The sequence below is a fragment of the Zalophus californianus genome, chromosome 11, assembly GCF_009762305.2.
Source record: "Zalophus californianus isolate mZalCal1 chromosome 11, mZalCal1.pri.v2, whole genome shotgun sequence".
Taxonomy (NCBI): Eukaryota; Metazoa; Chordata; class Mammalia; order Carnivora; family Otariidae; genus Zalophus; species Zalophus californianus.
The window spans coordinates 111,717,290-111,735,439 of record NC_045605.1 but is presented as its reverse complement, the minus strand read 5'-3'; the positions used below and the strand labels follow the sequence as shown (position 1 = coordinate 111,735,439).

The following is an 18,150-nucleotide window of genomic DNA, read 5'->3' as shown; positions in this document are numbered from 1 at the left end:
CATATTACACACGTGTGCCCACGCGTGCAAGCATACCCACACATATGCCCTCGGGCACCTGGAAGCTCAGCATCTTCCGTGGAAAAGAAAACGGGAGGCAGCCCAGGCTGGCTCGTGGTGGGGCCTGACCCCCAGGTCCAAGGGGGGCAGGCAGGGGCGTGTCCCCCTGAGCCAGCCCCTCGGGGATGGGCCTGCTACTTTAGGTCCCCCCGTGGCTCCGACGGGTCAGCGCAGCCCTCAGGAGCGGGTGGCCAGCCCAGGTACCCAGATAAGATGGGCACGTGGCTGAAGGCCAGGTAGCCAGGCAGAGCCAGCGACTTCCCCCGCAGATGCGGCTTCCTCTCCCAGGGGGCGGGGGCGGGGTGCTGGAACGGGAGGCTGTGGTTCAGCGGAGGGGGTGGGGGTTCACCGGGGTAAACATACGTATGTGGAAAGGGGGCTGTGGTCAGAGGCCCGGTCTTTAGAGGGGCTGAGCTTTGTCTCCTGCCCACGAGGGCTGCGGCGCCGCTCTGGGAAGACACGCAAGGCCACCCATGCACAGTGCACGGTGCATGCTCGGCGGGGGCAGGGCAAGAACCCAAGCCTGGCTCGGCTCCGGCTCTGCAAGGGTCTCTCCAAACTCAGTGCGGAGGCGCCCAGGGGGCTGGCAGCGGGCAGGATCACCTCATTGCGTCCCAACAGGCCGCCAGGCACTGTCTTTCTCACCAAAGTTGGAGAAAAGCGACAGCCGCGTGTGGCAGACCCTGATGAGAGGCTCATCTCCACGGACAGAGGGTCAGGCTGGCCAGCCCGCATGACCCACGCCCTGACATATCTGGGGTCCCCCACTTTCACTCTTGCTGCCCCTTGGGTCACACCTGGGCCCCACCTGGAGCGGTCCATAGGCACTTGCCGTCGGAGACGCCCTCGTGCCCCTGCAGACCCAGGGTGGGGGCTCCTGGGACCAGGGTGGGCGGCCTGAAGGCACCGGGTCGGACAAGGGGTCCCGGCTGCCCTGGCGCTTGGCTGCTGGTTGCTAGAAGGCCAAGGGGTTGCCTCACCTGCAGCTATCTGGGGGCACTCCCCCTCCCCTGCTGAGGTCCCCATGTCCAGGAGGACCCCACGTGAGAGGCACAGAAGGGAAGAGAAGGGGAGCGATTGTAGCCCACAGGTGAGCCATCTGCCGGTGGCCCCCATCAGCCCTGCCACCCCAAGGACCACAGCAGTGGCTGAGCGGTCCTAAATGGCCCAAACTGGACCCAGACAGTGGCTTCACCACGTGTCTCCTCCAAGGGATACGGCCCCACGCACACCCGAGTCTACAGCCTGCCCCGTGCTCAGGTTTGCAAAGTTTAGTTTAATGACAGACTCGTGCTTTGACACAGCCTCCCTTGGAGGCCCACCTGGGCACGTGGGCACCAGGGCTCCGGCCCGCCCTGGCGCCCTCCAGACAGCTCTGCTCCAAATTACCTTTCCAAAATGTTGTCGTCACAGAATATTTCGGATGGTGTTTCCTAAGATGATGCTCCAACAGTGATGCTCAGATTCGATCCTGTCTCCCAAACTCCTCCAAGGATCAAGCCTTGGGCAGGATTCTGCTTGCATACTCTCAGGACAAGAAGCTCACCCCCTACCCGGGCACCTTCACCTCTACTCACCACCTCCTCCCACCTCCTCCCAGGATGTGCTCTGTGGCAGACCAAGAACAAGGCCGCACCCTTTGGGGAGAGGGCTCATACCCTCAGAGGTCCTGGTGCCTTGGGCCAGGGCTGGGGACAGCAGGGGTGGCAGGAACTGACCTTGCTGCCCCTCCCCTGCCTTCCTGCCCGTCTTCCATGTCTTTGGGAGCAGACAGAGGCTCAGTTCTCTGGGTGTGTTGACAAATAGAGGGCAGCCTACCTCCTGGGCAGGCAGCTGTGGTCTGAGGCCCCCACCCAGCTGGAAACCACAGTGGGTGGGGAAGGGCGGGGAGCGGAGGGGAGAAGAGAGCAGAGGAGAAGCGAGAAGAGATGGCCGCCATGGGGCCCTGGAGCCGGGTCCGGGCGGCCAAATGCCAGATGCTGGTCACCAGCTTCTTTGTCTTGGTAACAGGCTGGTCGGGTGGGGGGGGTGTCGGGGGGCGTGTCAGTGGACCTCTAGCACTGTGGTCCCCACACACACCCAGCCCTGCTGTCCCCATCCTGCCCCCGGGACATGCACCTGGGGCCACTGGTGGTGGACCCCTGGCAGGTGGCTGTTTGCGCAGCATGCCCTGTGGGCCCCGCCAGGCAGTGCGGGACCTGGGTGGCTGGTGAACTGGTGTCAGAGGGGGGCAGGGAGAGGGGGCCGCTAGGGGCTGTGCAGACAGAATGACCCAAGGTTCTGGGTCCTGGGAGGAGCTGCACAATGAATGTGTGTACAGTGGGGGGAGAGCGGGGTGTGTGTGTGTGTGTGTGTGTGTGTTTGTGTGTGTGTATTTGTCGGTGTATGTGTGTGTGTGTGTGGCGGAGTGTCCGGGACAAAGGCCTCCCTGAGACCACCCTACAGAAGCACCCAGAAGTCCCAAAGCTGAGCCTGTCTCAAGTGAGACCATGAAGCTAGAGGGAGGTTGGTCAAGGGACCCAGGAGACCCAGACCCTGCGCTCCGGGCCTCATCATGTGTCCAGGCCTGCCCCCACACTGTGGTCCGCCCCACCCCCAGCTCCTGGGCCTGTCTATGGCCACATTGGCGGCTCTCACTTACTTCGGGGCCCACTTTGCTGTCATCGGCCGTGCATCCTCAGACAGGACCCCCTATGAGGCCATGCACCGCTGGGGTAAGTAAGGTCAGGTGGCTCCTGTCGGGGAGGGGACTTCAGGTGCAAAGGCAGTTGGGGAGGTACCCCAGGCTGGGCGGGTAGGGGCCTCCTAGTGGAGCCGGGCTAGGTCAGGCAGTGGTTGTGGGCAGAGAGGGCCACCCTGGGGTCCTTCTGCACTGGGCAGAGCCAAGGGTCTGGGCCCCAGCCTGTGCCTTCATCTCCTGTCCTTGGAGCCTGGGAGCCGGTGGCATCCAGATGGCCTCAGTGTCCTGGGGGGGTTGCTCCGGAACAAGGGGGCCTGGACCTTGATGCATCCTGGGGGCTGGGTCTCAGGCAAGAGCACAGGACGTCAAGGAGGGCAGCTATGGGGAAAACTGAGGCCCAGAAGACAGGCTGTGGTCCCACCTCAGGCCTCCTGGCCGTTAGGCCCTGGGTTTTTACCCCGAAGCCTGAATCCTGGAGCAGGAAGCCTGGGTCTTGGGCCTGGCCTGATAAGAACGAGCACCCCGCACTTGCCTGGTGGCTTTTGAGATATCCCCCGGCAGACAGGAAGCAGAAGTTGGGGGCAGGGCCTCTGGCCTCCGCCTTCGCTCCTGCCTTCTCAGCCTTGGGAGAAGAGGGAGTGGGTGGTGGGTGGTACATCCCGGCCTGAGCAGGGCTCCTGGTCTCTTCAGAGCTCCCAGAAGCCTACCGCCTGAGTGTATCCTTGGGTTGGATTGCAGATGCTGGCCCTGTGCACTGGGGACCCCCGCCCGGGGCATGCCTAACCCTTCTGCTCTCTGTCCCCACCCAGCGTTCTATGTCGGCATCAGCCTGGCTGGGCTCCTGACCCTGGGCGCCATCCTGGGCGCTGCAGCCACGGTGAGGGAGGCCGGGGGCCTCATGGCTGGGGTGAGTTGTCCCTGCCCCCAGTCCCCCGGCCCCTGGGATGGGCTCAGGAGCGCGCAGGGTGGGGAGAGCCCAGGGAGCCTGCCTCCTCCCACAGAGTCCCGGCAGAAACAGAGGCCTGAAGGGTGTGCACCAGCCAGGACGCCCGTCCAGCTGGGCCAACGAGGGCCCCTCCGCCAGGCCCTGCTTCACCCCATCATCCACGGGGGGCGAGAAAGGCAGCGCCGGTCCTCCCAAGCCTGGCGGCCATTGCCAAAGGCCCAGGGAGCGTCTGGTTCTCTTACACCAGAGGCTCTGGGAACCGGCTTCCATTTCCTGTTACTGGGGCCAGGGGAGGCGGGGAAAGCCCCTCCACTGGCCAGGTCACCTGTAGGTCTGCGTTTGTGCTGTGCCCCAAGGGGGCCTGAGCCGCACTGCTCCTTTGCAGCTGTGGAGAAGCTCTGCCTCACCCCACAAGGGACAGTGACCCCTTGTTGCCCCCATTCCTACTTGTCTCCTTGGGTCCGGCCCCGCCCCCCCAAGGCCTGTCTGTCCTGGGCACAGGCTCTCCTCTCCTGCCGGAACCTGGGCTCCCTGGTGCCCTGGGCTCACGCACCTGCACCCCCGCTTCCCCCTGGCACCTGCCCTCCCTGCCTGGGGCCTTCCGGGACGCCTCGCAGGCTCAGGACAGAGTCCCGCTGATGGAGGCAGGCCAGGTTCAAGGACCCAGAGGAGGTCCCACAGGACCAGCCAGGAGGGCCCTCAGCTTCACACGGGGTAGAAAGTGAACACAGAGTTTACTGAATAGCGTGAGTGAGGGACAGAGAGTCCCAGACAGAGGGTCTGGGAGACTTGGAAAGAACAGGAGAGGGAGTCTCTCTGCCTCTTGGGGTTGCAGATTTACACTGGAAAGGGGTCCAGGGTACGTGGTCCTTTAGGAAGCCAGGGAAGGGTCTGATCGAAGGTGAACGACAGGTGGACGTTAGGAGTTATTCCGTGAATCACGGATGGTAGTGGGCATTGACCCCAGCACATCTGCCCAGGTTTGTTCGATGCTAACAATCCTGGACATGCTCGGGATTTGGATCTTTTTTTTTTTTTTAAGATTTTATTTATTTATTTGAGAGAGAGAGAGAGCACATGAGAGGAGGGAGGGTCAGAGGGAGAAGCAGACTCCCTGCTGAGCAGGGAGCCCCATGCAGGACTCGATCCTGGGACTCCAGGGTCATGACCTGAGCCGAAGGCAGTCGCTTAACCAACTGAGCCACCCAGGCGCCCAATTCGGATCTTCCTAGATGTTACCAGGTGTCTGGGGGCCCAGGACAACAGTCGAGAGCGACTAAGGTTCCTGCCTCCCCGTGCGAGTGGGAGCGTAGCTTCTTTGGTTTGCATGGGGAACCAGAGAGCTCGAGTCCCTGGGGCCGAGCAGAGAGGGGGCCTTTCTAAACCGGAATCCCTTCAGCCTCCCGAACTCACCATCTCCCTGCAGGTCCACGGGCCCCCCTGGCCTCCCTCTGCCCCTTCTAGCTGCCAGACCCCCACTCTCCCACCTCCAGCCCTCTGCTCCTGCCGACCCCACCCTACCCTGTGAGGGGTTCACGGGGCAGCGAGCACTGGAGGCAAGCCCCTGGGCTCACGGAGGGCAGCCTCCTGGGCCCCTAGGACTGGCAGTTTCTCGGTCCAGCCTGTGTCAGCAAATGTCTGGTTCGTAAACATCTGCAGAAGTGGGGACACTGTCATCTCCTGAGGCTGCGGCCCGGGCTCCCAGCCCGGGGAGCAGCATGGGACCCGGCAGTCCAGCCCTAACCAGGACCCCGCTGGCTGGTGGGCCGGGCAGTGTGGGTGCAAGCGGCCACAAAGACTCTGGCCGGCAGTCAGGGGGGGAGGGGAGGCCCAGTGGGAGCTGACAGGGCAGGTGGACTGTCCCCCGAGAGCGGAACCCTGAGGCTTGGGGCCTGCCAGAGGGGCGCAGGGCTGGAGGACAAGGCGGCCGCAGGGCCAGCCCAGGCCTGGAGAGGCCGGGCAGGGGCAGCAGCCTGGCCACCAGGGGACGCCATGGTGCTGGGCCAAAGCTCTGAGCTCTAGGAGGCGGAAGGTGCTCCCCTCCCTGGGTTCCTGCGCCCCGCCCCCAGCTCCCACCTGCTCTTCCCAGCCCAGATGCTCAAGGCTGCCCGCTGCCCTGGTCCATGGGCCGGGCGGGGGAGCACCGGGGGTCTCGCGTCTGCATCCCCAGCCTGCTCCACCCAGACCCCTCCCTGGGCCCAGCCCCATGGCCCCGAGAGGCCTGCGCCCGCGGTGTCTGACATATCTGTGTGTCTGCACACGTGTAGCAGCACATACGAGGGACGCTCAAGCGGGGAGACCCTTCCCAACGTGCCGGGCGCCGGGCCTCTGTCTCCCCCCGCCCTGCCCGCGCCTTCCTGCCCCACCTCTTCGGGCCTCGCCCCACACAGGCCTCTGGAGCAGGAAATGAACCAGCTTGCCGGGCTGCTAGAGCAGGGCTGGCAGGGGCGGCTTGTTTATTTATATATTTTATTTACAAGGACCAAGAAACTGCAGAGCCGGGCCCAGCTGCACCCAGCAGGCCTGCACCACGCAGGCCCTGGGGATGCGGAGTGGGCCTCGCCCCAGGCCCCAGCTGCAGGCGGGCGGGTGGAAGTAGGGAGGGGACTCGCTCTCTCCTGAGGAATGAAATGATTTCTGGAAAATGCTGGTTCCCCTGAGCTGGCTCAGGGCCTCCAGCCTGGAGGCAGTGTTGAGCGATGGTTTCCAGATGGAGGAGGCCCTCAGCCAGCCCGGGGTGGGGGGGGGGGGGAGGAAGAGGAGGGAGGAGGAAGGACAGGGAGGAAGGAAGGAGGAGAGGGAGGGAGGAACCCATGTCCTGGACACCGAGGCCCTTGCAGGCCCCTGGGCGGGAGGGAGCAGGAGAACGCAGGGGCTGCCCGCCCCTGAGCACAGCCAGAGGCCCCCGTGCCCGAACTAAGACCAGGCGCTGGTGGGGGTGGCCCGCTCTTTCCCAGCACCTGGTGGGACCGGTTCTTGGTGCCGGCCCCACCCACAGCCCCTGTCCGTGTGTCCGTCTGTGTCTGCAGGCATCTCTCCATTCCACTGGTCATCTATTCTCCTGGGTGTCTCTCTTCACGAGGAGGCCCCTGGGTGGGGAGACCCCGGCCCCAGCCTGTGCCGGGCTGCAGATGCGCCCGGAGGGGGTGCTGTGTCAGCCCAGCCAGGGACACATGGCCCGGGGCAGCGGTGCTCCCACAAAGCCGGTGCAGGAGGGAGGAGGTGATGCAGACACATCAGCCCTCTGGACACCGAGGCTGTGTGGCCGGCTGCCCGATGAGCTGCCCAGAGCTCTAGGAGACGAGGTGGGAGACCCAGTCTGAGGGTCCCTAGCATGCAGGTGGCAGGCCGAGCTCTGGGTGGGGATAATGTCCCCAGGGCAGCATATAGGCTGGGGATCCTAGTCTGGGGTGACCCTCTGAAACTGCCCACAAGAGTCCTGGGGCCTGTGAAGTGCATTTCTCAGGGGCGGGGTCCGTAAGATTCCCGGCTTCTGCAAGTGGGGAGGTCAACAGCTCCAACCCCCCGGCCAACAGAGAGAAGGGCACTGTGGGGGTGCTGGTGATGGAAAGACATTCCCCCCAGAGAACTCCCATCTCCAATATTGGGGTCCCAGGGGGATAAGTCAGGGGACTGCGCAGGGTCTGAAGACGGGGTGGGGGTGCTTCTCTGCCAGGCTCACCCTACCTCGGGGTGCCCCACCAGCTGTCTCTGCTGGGAACCTGCAGGGAGCCCCCTGGCCAGGGCAGCGGGCAGCCCCAGAGCCACGCTGCGCCCGCCTGGACCCACCTGAAGAGGGGAAGTTTCTTCTCCCAGGGCCCATCCTCGGAAGCAGCCCCACTGGGCGGGAGCTTCCATCAACTGGGGACTCTCTCCCTCCCTGGGGGAGGGGACGTGGCTCTGCCATCGACGTGCCCTCGTGAGCCAGGACGGGAATGGGGAGAGAGTTCCCAAAAGGGCCAGAAGGGGTGGGAAGAGCGTGCCCCCCGCAGGCCACAGTGGGTCTCCCCCTCGGGGGGCAGCAGCCCGTGGGGAAGGCCCAGGACTGCAGGTGGCCTGCAGGTGGCCCGCTGGGCTGCACACCGTGACCTGTGCCTCCTCTGTCCTAGGGCTTCCTGTGCTTTGCCCTGGTGTTCGGCGCCCTGGTGCAGGTGGCCTTCTGGAGATTCCACAACCCCACCCAGGTGAGCGCCTGGCCCCACCCCCATCACACCGCGGAGGGGTACCTGAACCGGGAAAGTCGCCCCTCCACCGGGGAGAGACCATTCTGGGGGGACATCCTCTGCCTGAAGGGGGGCACAGGGCCCTGGGGGCCTGGCCTCTCTGGGGCTGGGGCAGGAGCTCCCAGGGAAGCAGGGGCAGGTGCGGGCTTCCGACCCCCTCACCCCCAAGCCCCTCAGCCCTGCCCTCTGCCAGGCCCTGAGAGGGGCCGGGAGTTGGAAAGGGTATGAAGAGCGGGGGGGGGGGGGTGTCCTGGCTGACCTGAGGGATTGCTTAGAGGGGTCAGTGCTCTGGAAACTGCCCAGAAGGGACTGCGCTCCCGAGTGGGCCCTGCCAGCGTCCAGGCCCCAGGAGGACATCCTCCCTTCAGTCCTGGAGCAGGGGCAGCCCAGCGGGGGGGGGGGTTGCTGGCTATTGTCCTGGCCCCACCCCCATTGTGGGCTCTTCCCAGGGCTTCTGTGTTGGTGGTGACTGGGGTGGTGATGCCCACGGTCATGGTGGGGATGGACCCCCCCCCCCGCAGGAGGTGATGCCTGCCTTCCTTCCTTCCTTCATCTGTCCATCCAGCCATCCACTCCGCTGATGGTTTCTGGGTGCTGGCTGGCTCAGCTGAGTGTCGATGGATGTGAGAGGGCCCTTGTCCCATTTTGGGGGGTTGGGGGAAGCACCAGCTCTGGGCTAACTCAGTCACGAGGGCCACGGCCCCCAGAGCACGTATGTGAGTGGGGCTCGAAGCCTGCAGGCCTGGGCGCTGACCCAGGGGAGCAGGGCAGGGCCACAGCTTGGGAGGAGCCTCTGGGGCACAGGAGCCAGGACAGCCTGGCCCTCCAGAAATTCTGTCTGGATTCGGGGCCCTGAGATGAAGCCGAGAGCCAGCCTGGGGGTTGGGGCTGGCCAGTGCATGTGTGGGGCCGGCCCCCTCCCGGACCAGGGCTGGGGGTCAAGGCCAGGCCCCCTGTCTGGGCAGAGCAAGTGGGGACTCAAGAGGCTCGGAGAGAGGGGCCCCGGCAGGATGGCGAGTAGGGGCCAGCTGCTAGCCCAGCTGCTTCCTGGCAGAGGCCAAAGGGACAAGGGACGGGCCTTCCTGCAGCCCCCAGCCGTGGACAAGATCCCGTGAGAGCCCAGACCCAGGCAAGCCCCCCGGGGCGGCTGGGAAGCCAAGGGGCCAGCAGGAGGGGCCGCAGAGAGGGGCAGGGGAGCTGTCTTGCATAGGCCCTGTCTGCCCTGAGTTTCTGTGATCCCCAGCAGCCCCTCCTCTCAATGGGCCTCAGTTTCTCCATGCGTTCCACAAGGACCAGCCCAGGGACACCGAGGCCAGTCTGCCTGAAACGTACTCGGCTTCTGGCAAAACACTGTGTGAGCAGCACGGGACAGGCGTGATTTCTTGCCTGTGTGTCTCAGTCCCCAGTGGCTCCAGCCTCTCTGTCCTCCCCCCCACCCCCCACCCCCGATGGTCATGCGGGAGCAGAGCCTCACAGGGGGCAGCTGGCTCAGGACCCTGGGCCGGGTTCGTACTGTGTGCTTTTAGCTGTGTGATTACCCTCTCTGGTCCTGGCTTCCCGTGCCCCAGAAGCGGGCTCCGCTTCTCCCACTCCATGCTCCTTGGGGTCCATGAGGCTGGGTTACCAGGCCGAGCGTGGCGGCCATGCCCTTGTCTTGCAGAGGAGGTACTCAGCCCCGGGGGGTGGGGAGTCAGGTCACGCTGGCAGAACCAGGCAGGAGGACCCAGGAGAATCCAGCCCACCATCCAGGGCCCTGAGTCAATGCCTCTTCTCCCTTCCCTGCCCAAGGATCTCCCCCAGACTGCCCACTGCCACCCTGGCATCATTTGGGGTCACCTCCCCCCCGTGACATTTCCTCTGGCTGCGAGGCTCTTGGAGGGGGTTGGTGCCCCTGCAAGTTGACCGGGGCCCTTGGTGGGGCTGGCCAGCAGGCTTGCTCAAGGAGAGCCGGGCGGGCAGGCATTTCAGGCTCATCTTTCCATCCACTGGTCCGGCCCCTTGCTGGTCTGGGTCACAGCGTGGGTGGGCCTGCTCAGGACAGCTGCCAGGGTGCCCTGGGGCCCCCTGCGGCTCTCCAGGGTTAGGGTTACAGCCCGTCCTGTCTTCTCTGACACGCTGTGTTTATAGCTGGAGCCCCGGATGCTGGGCTCTGCAGGGGAGGGGCTGTGCAGGGGCCGCAGGCCACGGGCCAGCTGGGGATCCCGCTCTGAGAAGGGGAGGGGATGGAAGCCGGACAGCTCCCAGCTGGGCCTCTTCTGTCCCAACCCCCCACCACCATCCCCCATGAAACCTCTTGATCTGGTCCAGGCTCTGCCTGGCCCTCGGGGGTCGGTTCTCGGGGCTTTGCCTGACCCCTGATGGGGGCTGGGCCTCCTCCCAGGCCTGAGGCCTGGGGGGCCCCATCCGCCTCCCAGTGCCGTGTGTGTGCGTGTCCAGGCCCCTGCGGGCACAGAAGTGGCCTGGTCACGGGAGCTCTGCCTCAGCCTGGGCTCAGCCTCCCCGCCTGGTACCCTTGGGCGACCAGCTGCCTTCCCGGCCTCAGTTTCCACCCCGGTGGAGGGGGGACGCAGAGACCCGCGAGGGGCTGCCACGCAGCAGGAACGGGGCCAGCGAAGGGCTCGGTGGGACTATTGCAGAGGTGTCTGGGCTTGCATGAGGGGTGCCTTCCCTCCTGGGCCTCCCCCGGGAACCTGAGCCTCGGGACCCTCCCAGCGCAGATACGTCCCAGCCCCAGGCTCCTTCGTTCTCCAGGGTCCTGCTGGCAGCCCAGTGACCAGAGAAATCCCAAAGGCCAACCGGTTCACTCCCGCTGTCCCCCTGCATCTCTCTGGACAACCCCCCAACATATCCTGAAATACAGGGTGCCGACAGCAGCCTGGGGCAACCCTACAGACGGGAAGCCAGAGAATGCAGTTAGAAGGGACCAGCCACGTTCTTCCGTGGCCTCAAAGCAGGCCACGGTCCCGGGGCGGGGGGGCAGTGAGAGGGTGCCCCTGCCCCTCACGGGGTTTTCTAGCTGCCACTCTCCACCCTTGTTGCTCCAAATCCGTCCTGGGGGGCACCCCTGGAGGTCTGAAGTCAGGCTTAAGGAGGGGGGACCCTGGCAGGGGGCTCAGACGTGGCAGGGCCTAGTGGCCTCTGAGACCACCTGGTCCACCCCGGTTTTCTCCTGGGGAAACACGGACTCAGGCTCCTAGAGCACCCTCTAAATTCCGTAATGGGGGACAGATGCCCAGGCCTTTGGGCAGAGTCCAGCCTGGCCCCCACCACCCGGCCCGGGAGTCTAGGGTGAGGGAGGTGGCTTGGCAGGATCTGCATCTTTGCCTGCAGCCAGGGGCTCATGTCCCCTGCTTCTGGGGTGGTAGGGACAGACTCCAGGGCAGCACACTGTTCCTAGGCCAAGGTTACGATAGAGAGAGCTGGCCTCGGGGCACCCGGCTACTCCCGGGGCCCTGGTGGGGGGATGGAACCAGGAGGGGGGTCTGAGCCACTTGCCCACTGACCCCAGGCCCACCCTACTGGGCCCCCAGCCTCCCTGGGCCCCCTCCTGTGAAGACACAGAGGCTTCGCGGTCTTGAGGCAACAGGCAGAAAGAGGGCCACTGGCCAGGCCCCGCAGCCGTGGTGGCCAGCCTAACGCCTGCCCTCCAGCCCAGGGCACTGCCCACCTCCCAGCGGGTTGGCTAGAAGCCAGCTGACCCAATTCGGGATGGCTTGCAGTGCATGTCTCCACGGGAGGGCCAGATAGTGCCAGGAGTGGGGGTGGGGTTGGGATGAAAGTCCCTCTGGTTCCTGTCGAGGCAGCCTCTGCGGCCCACCTACCCCAGGCCCCCAGGCTGCCGGACGGACGGCCACCCTTTCCGGGAGCGCATGAGTGGCCGGAGCAGGCAAGGGCATCAGTTTACCCGAGCCCTGGAGGGCAGCCCTGAGCAGCCACCGCTGTGTCCCAGCTGTAAGCTCGGCACAGCACAGGGTGGGAAAAGGGGCAGGGTGTGAGTGCTCGGGGTCTCTGGGAGGGCATAGGAGGCTTCAGAGGGCAAGGGAGGCGCAAAGAAGCCTGGCCTGTGCCAAGAGACTGCTGAGTCCAGAGCAGTCAAGGAAGCCTTCCTGGAGGAGGTGAGATTCTGGTTTGTCTCTGGGGGACTAACGTGGCAAGGGTGGGCATTTAGGTTTGCGGGGAGTGGCGTGAGCAAAGGCAGAAGGAGGTGCTTAGGAGGGTAGAAGCAGTGGGGTCTGGGTGACGCTGGGGTGCGCAATGAAGGCAGCACCTGGCCAGGCCCCTGGCCAATACCTTCTTTCCCCATTATCTGCCTTGTCTGCCCAGAGCTGGCCCTGGACGCCCATGGCTTCTTTGGTCAAAGGCCTTGCCTGGAGCCTAGCTGCCCGGGGTTTTGGAACCCACCAGGTGGTTCTAGGGAGAGACCTAGACCATCAGCGGGGAGCTGAGCTCCTGGCGGGAGGCTTCTCCCAGCCTCCTCTGCCCAGGCCTGGCTGTCGGCCTTCCCTGTCCCACCACCCAGATGGACAGACGCAGGGTGGGCCCTTCCCTCGGCCAGGCCCTCCACACCCCGAAAGACCAGCGCTGGAGGCAGGCCACAGGGCTTGGGTCTCTGGCGCGTCGTGCAGGAACCTGGCCCCAGCACGGGACGGGGACAGTCGTGGCCATTCTTGTCGGGAGGGGGCCCCATGGTGGAAGTCTGGGGGCCAGCCCCCCAGGAGACCCAGGTTCTGCCCTCAGGGGGCTCTGCCCAACGAAAGGAGGGGGGAAGCTGTTGGGACGGCACGCTCGGGCCAGGCCCACCACGGGGGAGCCGCGTCTCTCAGGAGGGGCTTCACCAGCACGGAGGGCTTCCCATCACGCTCTTGGTGCAGGTGGAGGATGCTTTGCTGGACGCCTACGACCTGCTGTATGACCGGGCGGTGAAGAACTTGTCCGGAACCCCGCGGCAGCAGCTGCTGGCCATTCAGGACACGGTGAGCATGTCGGGGGGGGGGGGTGGCCTCCCCCTCGCCAGGCTGGCTCCGGAACATTCAGCCTCCCCAGTTGGACTGCAACCCAGAAAATGGGTATAGGAGTGGCCTGCCCCCAGAATCAGCCGGCCCCCGCCCAGGTGCTGAGCTGGGGGTCCCGGGACACAGGCCACCGACACCCTCTCGGTAGTGGGGAGGGCGGGACCAAGACCTCTTGTCTTCTCCCTCTGGCCTGGCTGGGGCTGGCTACCTAATTTGGGGGCCAAAGCAACACGGAAAGGTTTCTTGTCCAAAACTGATTAAGAACTTCAGGCTGGTGACAGCACAGCATGAAGCAAGGCCCCAGTGGCCACCGGGTCTCAGCTCGGGAGGCGGGCGCCCGCAGGTGCACCATCCGCGGGGCGGGCGGTGGCTGTGCTGACAGCTTGTGGTGGACAGTTAAGAGCCCTCTTTTTATGGGGAAGCCGCGGGGCCGGGAGGGCCGGGCTGCCCGGTGCCTGCCACCCTCCGCACGCGGCCCGTGGCCCTGGCCTCTTGGGGCAGCTCTGCTGGGTGCCCCTCGCCGGTGGCCTCCTTGTGCTGCCCCCCACCTGCCCCGCCTTGCAGACGCATCCCTCCATACGTTCTTGCAGTTCCTGTGCTGTGGCAAGAGCTCTCCTTTCAGCCTCCTGGGGGACGTGGAGGCCGGTCTGTGTCGGGGAGAGCAGGCAGCGAGACAGGTGAGGAGGGGAGGCCAGGACCTGCGCTCTCCCTCCCTGGCCTCCCCCGGCCCCCAGCCCCCCCCCCCAACTGCAGGACTCCTGGAGGCCGCAGTGAGGGCTGGACTCGGCCCCTTGCTCCCTTCACTCTTTCATCCCCTCCGAGGTCACGCCTGCCCTCGGAAGCCTCCAGAAGCGCACAGGGAGGAGGAAGACAGACATTGGTCTGGAGGGGGCTCCTTGGGAAGGAGCCAGAAGGACATTCCACGGAAGGGACAGGGAGGGTCAGTGGCACGCAGAGCCAGGAAGTCCCTTCTTCCCCATGGCCCAGAGAGGGGCCTGGCACCTCCTCCAGCTTCCCCACCAGCCCTCCCTGACGCAGCCGCCCTACCGGCTCCCCTCCCCCGCTGTCCGGGAAACAAACCCACCCCTATCTCTGGGCGAGAGGCTCCCGGCTGCCTTCCAAGGAGCAGACAGGAGGATGCAAATGGCTCCTGGCCCAGAAGGGAAGGGTGGGGGCAGCAGAGGGCCCAGCATGCCTGGAGGGGGCTGAGAGCGCGTGCCTCTCAGGGAGAGGCCTCCGGTGCCCGTCAGCAAAGTGGGCTGAGCTCTGTGGCCTTCCAGAACGGAGGGGTCCCCACCGTAAAGGCCACAGAGCGTGGGTGTGGGTGCTAGAGCTGCCCTGGGGAGGGCATGGGAGTGGCTGGGGTGGTGTCCTGGAGGGTGGTCAGGCCCCCAGGCTGCCTACCGGGAGGACGTGTGGCCACACGGGGAGTAGGGGCTGATCAGGGGCCGCTTTCCCACGGGGCACCCAGGCCAGGCTGCAGGGTTGTGGCCCCGGGTTCCTGGGACTGTTTCCGGCTGCCCCTGGAGGCCAGAGGTCCCAACCTCCAGGCCAGCCGGTCAGTCCTGTGGCCCAGGTCTGAGCAGGGGCGGGACTCCAGCCAGGACAGAGGCCTGGGTGGCAGTACGGAGGCTGGAGGGTCCAGCCCCTATCCAGCAACAGGTGGACAGATGGATGCACAGACAGACGCCAAGCTAGTCTCCTGTCCCTCCCCATCCCAGCCTTCAGAAGAGCATCCCGAACGTCCCACCGGGCCTCCCCAAAATGCCAGCGTCTTCCCCCAAACCAAATGCCACCATCTGAGTGGGTCAGAGATGGGACGGTCACCTCCCTTTTCCTCCAGAGAGAGCCTCTGTGGATGCGCTGCCCTGGGGAGGCACCGGGGTCAGGGATAGAGCCGGAGGCCGGGGCAGCCCAGGACCCCAGCCCCTCCACCAGCTATTTCTCTGCCCTCCCCTCACCCTGGGCCAGGGAGTGAGGGAGGCTCGGCCTGCCCAGGGGAGCCAGACCCGTGACCCAGCCCAGGCAGGTCAGCGGGCGCTAAGAAAGGCACGTGCAGGACCCTGGGGCAGCGACCTTCCGTCCCCATGGAGGCCCACTCCATCCTGCTGCTTTCCGCCTGTTTGTGATGCCTTCCCCCAGAGCTCTGGGGCGGTAGGTCGCACCGCCCCAGCCCCCACTGACTTCCCATTGCCCTAGCACTCGGCCCAGGTGGGCGCTAGAGACCCTCACCCCGGGCAGGGAGGGGACAGCCAGGGCGGGTGCCACGCGAGCTGCCCTCTGCTCAGGACTGCCTGGTGGGGATCAGGAGCTTCCTGAGGACGCACAGAAACATCGCCTCCACCCTGACCGGCATCGGCCTCGCCGCCATGGTACTCTTGCCCTCCCTCAGCACCCCTTCCCCAGCTGCCGCCCCTCCACCCGCGGATCCCCCACCCCAATGGAACAGCAGGGGCCTCGGGGAGCAGCAGGGCTCCCCGTGTGTACTGGGAGCCAGAGAGGAGGCTGCTGACCGCAGGGAGGCAGCCTGGCAGGGGACAGTACCTCACCGCCTTCCCAAGACAGTTGGGAGCCCTGCAGAGCCCAGTGCCTCTAGGGCGGCCGTGCGCCCCTCCCCGGGAGCCACAGGCGCTGATGCTGACGCCTCCGCCCTCCCAGGTGTACGCGATGCTGCTCAGCTCCTTTCTCTGGTTCGCCATTCGCTCTGGTGGCAGCTTGGACCGCAAGGGCAAATACACCCTGAGCCGGAGGTAGGCCCCAACCTCCCCCCGCCCCGCGCACCCCATCCCCCAAGGGGCAGAGGCCAGCAGCAGGCGGAGGCAGCCGGGTGCTCAGGCTGGCTCCCTGGCCACTGGAGGGGAGCTGCTGGAGAGTTGCATGCACTCCTATAGCCCCACAGGGACCCCCCCCCTTCACGCCACTCCCCACCAAGACCTGACCTCACGAGTGCGCCCCAGGAAGGACCCAGACCCAGACGCCCAACCCCTGTGCCCTGGCTTTCTGGGCCCTTTCCTGCCCAGGCATCCTGCCCGGCCCCCGTGCATTCTAGAACATTCTCACAGTCCCCTCTGCTTCCCAGAGTGCCCGGCTGCCAGCCCCAGGAGCCCAGCTTCTTCAGACGCTCCCAGGGGAGCCCCAAGCTTTAGCCCACAACTGAAGCAGATGTTCTCCACGGCCGCCTGGGTGCAAGTGGACCCTCGGGGGGCCCTCGGCTGCTCCAGGACGACTGACACGTTTGAACCGCCTGTCCCACCACCTGTGTGCCCACAGAGGCTCAGCCGGCTCAACCGCGAGCCTTACAAGGACGATGTGAGGTGTTTTCTGCTACGTGGCGGAGGGACGGGGGAGGAGGAGGCCAGGCTGTTGGCGGAACACGGGTCCGTGCAGCGGTGGGACCGAGGGCCCCTCCCTGATGGCCGTCAGTGAGGACGGTCCTCTGCTCCCTAAGACCACATCCTTTGCATGAGAAGCCTTCGCCTCCAAGGCAGCGAGGGCCTGTCCATCCTTCCGACCGCCCCTTCCCTCCGGCGGGCGAGTACGCTGCTTTCAAGGGTCCCTGTGGCTGCAAGAGGTCCACTGGGAACCTCCGTCTCTCGGACAGCAATCTCACACTTCCAAGGACACTGTGCTCACAGGTGCAGGGCCCGAGGCAGGACCTGCGGTGTGAGTGCTGGAGGACACTAGAAATCCAGTAGCCAGGCGCTCCCCCTGGACACCCAAACCCCCTCTCTGATACGTGCTCCTACTGTCCCTGAGGCTGTGCACCCTCTGCTAAAAATCCCAAGCCCCCAGCAGGACCAACAAAGGGGGGGGTCCCCCCAAAACCGAAGGACCGTTCTGGCACAGGCAGCCAAAAACGTGACGACGTGACAAATACCCACCCCAGCCCTCCCCTTGTGTTTCCAATCACACGCGTGCGCGCACACGCACACCTCCGAGAGCAAGCACATTCCCGCCTAACAAGGCGCCAAAAGTAGAGCACGGGGGCAGCAGCAGACCTTGTCCCCCCGACGAGGAGGCCCCGAGGCTCGTGGGTCCTGCGGTGCGGGACAGTCGGTCTCTGGCCATGCGCACCCCCACCCCAGTCCTGTTCTGCTCAGCTTGCCTTCTACAGCTTGCAAAATATATTTTAATGATACCAAGCAGCAAAGCTGGCGTCCTCTGCACAACAACGGTGGAACCAAAGGAAAGAAAAGGGGATTTGGTGAAATTCTGTGAACCAGCAACTCGGCGGGGTGGGAGTCTCCAGATGGTTACTAAGAAATCGGAGGGAGAAAACACACATGGGTGGGACGGGACAGAGGCCCTCACACAGCACCATGGAGGCTGGGCGGGCCGAAGGGACAGACGTCCTGCTGCTGACCCGCCGGGACACCGGGGACGCCCGTGTGGAGGAAGATGAGCAGCGGGAACGAAGGTCACCGGGAGGAAGCAGACCCGGAGGCACCTGGGGCGACAATCAGCCGCCTGATCCAGATAAAGTTTGACGGAGGACTGGGGTCCGGGCTCCACCCTCACTGGGGTGCAGAAGAGAAGCCCCCCCGACTCCCTGATGTGTGCACGGTGGTAGCAAACCCACGGCCACGCCTGACCCGCCGCCACCGGACCTGGAGAGGGCCACGCGCACAGGTGGGCCGGGTTTTGGGGGCTGGAGTGCGGGACAGGCCTCATGAAAGCTGTGTCCTCTTTTCCTGGACCGTGTTCTGGGGATGGACGTCTGCCTGGGGGTGTCCCCCACCCGGTGCCAGCAAACAGTGGGCACGCAGCCCCACTGCTTGAGCAGCGTCCACGGGGCCTGAGGCCACAAGGGGTAGATGCAGGCGCCTTCTCTGGCCACAGCCCCATGTGGACCCTCGGCCAGGGTTTGCAGCAAGAGCCTATGGGCACCTCCCAGCGACGGCCGTGGGGACTGCGAGCGGGAGAAGCTCCATTTGAGGGGCGTTATTGCCTTGTTACCAGGTGCTAATTGATGGTGGAAAAGCGCTCTCGGGGATGGCGGTGGCTTATACGGCCCCCGTGCCGTCCAGGAGGTGCCGGGAGGCGGTGCCGCAGGGAGCCTCTCCTCCCCGGGGCAGGCTCCGGGATGGTGGGAGGAATGGCCGCATTCTACCTGAACAGGTCTCGCCCAGCGACCAAGAGCTTCGGGGTCGCCGGCGGCAGTTCCCAGGTGAACAGACAAGGCTCTGTTTGGAAGGCCCCGGTGGTGCAGATGGAGGGAGCCGGCAGCCA

The 18,150-nt window shown here is 65.4% G+C and overlaps 1 protein-coding gene across 4 annotated transcripts; it reads left to right on the top strand.

Annotated features, from left to right (window-relative positions):
* The first annotated feature begins 1,962 nt into the window (after positions 1-1,962).
* TSPAN32 (tetraspanin 32) lies at positions 1,963-16,142 on the top strand. 4 transcript variants are annotated; one of them, XM_027577714.1, is made up of 9 exons: positions 1,963-2,063; positions 2,660-2,774; positions 3,550-3,647; positions 7,796-7,870; positions 12,781-12,882; positions 13,512-13,598; positions 15,210-15,293; positions 15,580-15,671; positions 16,001-16,142. In XM_027577714.1, exons 1-9 carry the CDS (start codon positions 1,989-1,991, stop codon positions 16,065-16,067), a joined length of 795 nt encoding a protein of 264 aa, XP_027433515.1. In that variant the 5' UTR covers positions 1,963-1,988; the 3' UTR covers positions 16,068-16,142. The 4 variants fall into 4 exon arrangements, 3 of the variants coding, with proteins under 3 accessions (XP_027433515.1, XP_027433516.1, XP_027433514.2); XR_003517232.1 differs by lacking the exon at positions 16,001-16,142 and having other exon boundaries at positions 15,121-15,293; positions 15,580-15,664; XM_027577715.1 differs by lacking the exon at positions 15,210-15,293.
* Positions 16,143-18,150: the final 2,008 nt, after the last annotated feature.

Excerpts from the sequence above, each read along its gene's own strand:
- TSPAN32 (XM_027577713.2), top strand. The coding sequence starts at position 1,989 with ATGGCCGCCATGGGGCCCTGGAGCCGGGTCCGGGCGGCCAAATGCCAG. Across the intron at positions 2,064-2,659 it reads TCACCAGCTTCTTTGTCTTG|CTCCTGGGCCTGTCTATGGC; the intron begins GTAACAGGCTGG and ends CCCCACCCCCAG. Across the intron at positions 7,871-12,780 it reads GATTCCACAACCCCACCCAG|GTGGAGGATGCTTTGCTGGA; the intron begins GTGAGCGCCTGG and ends CTCTTGGTGCAG.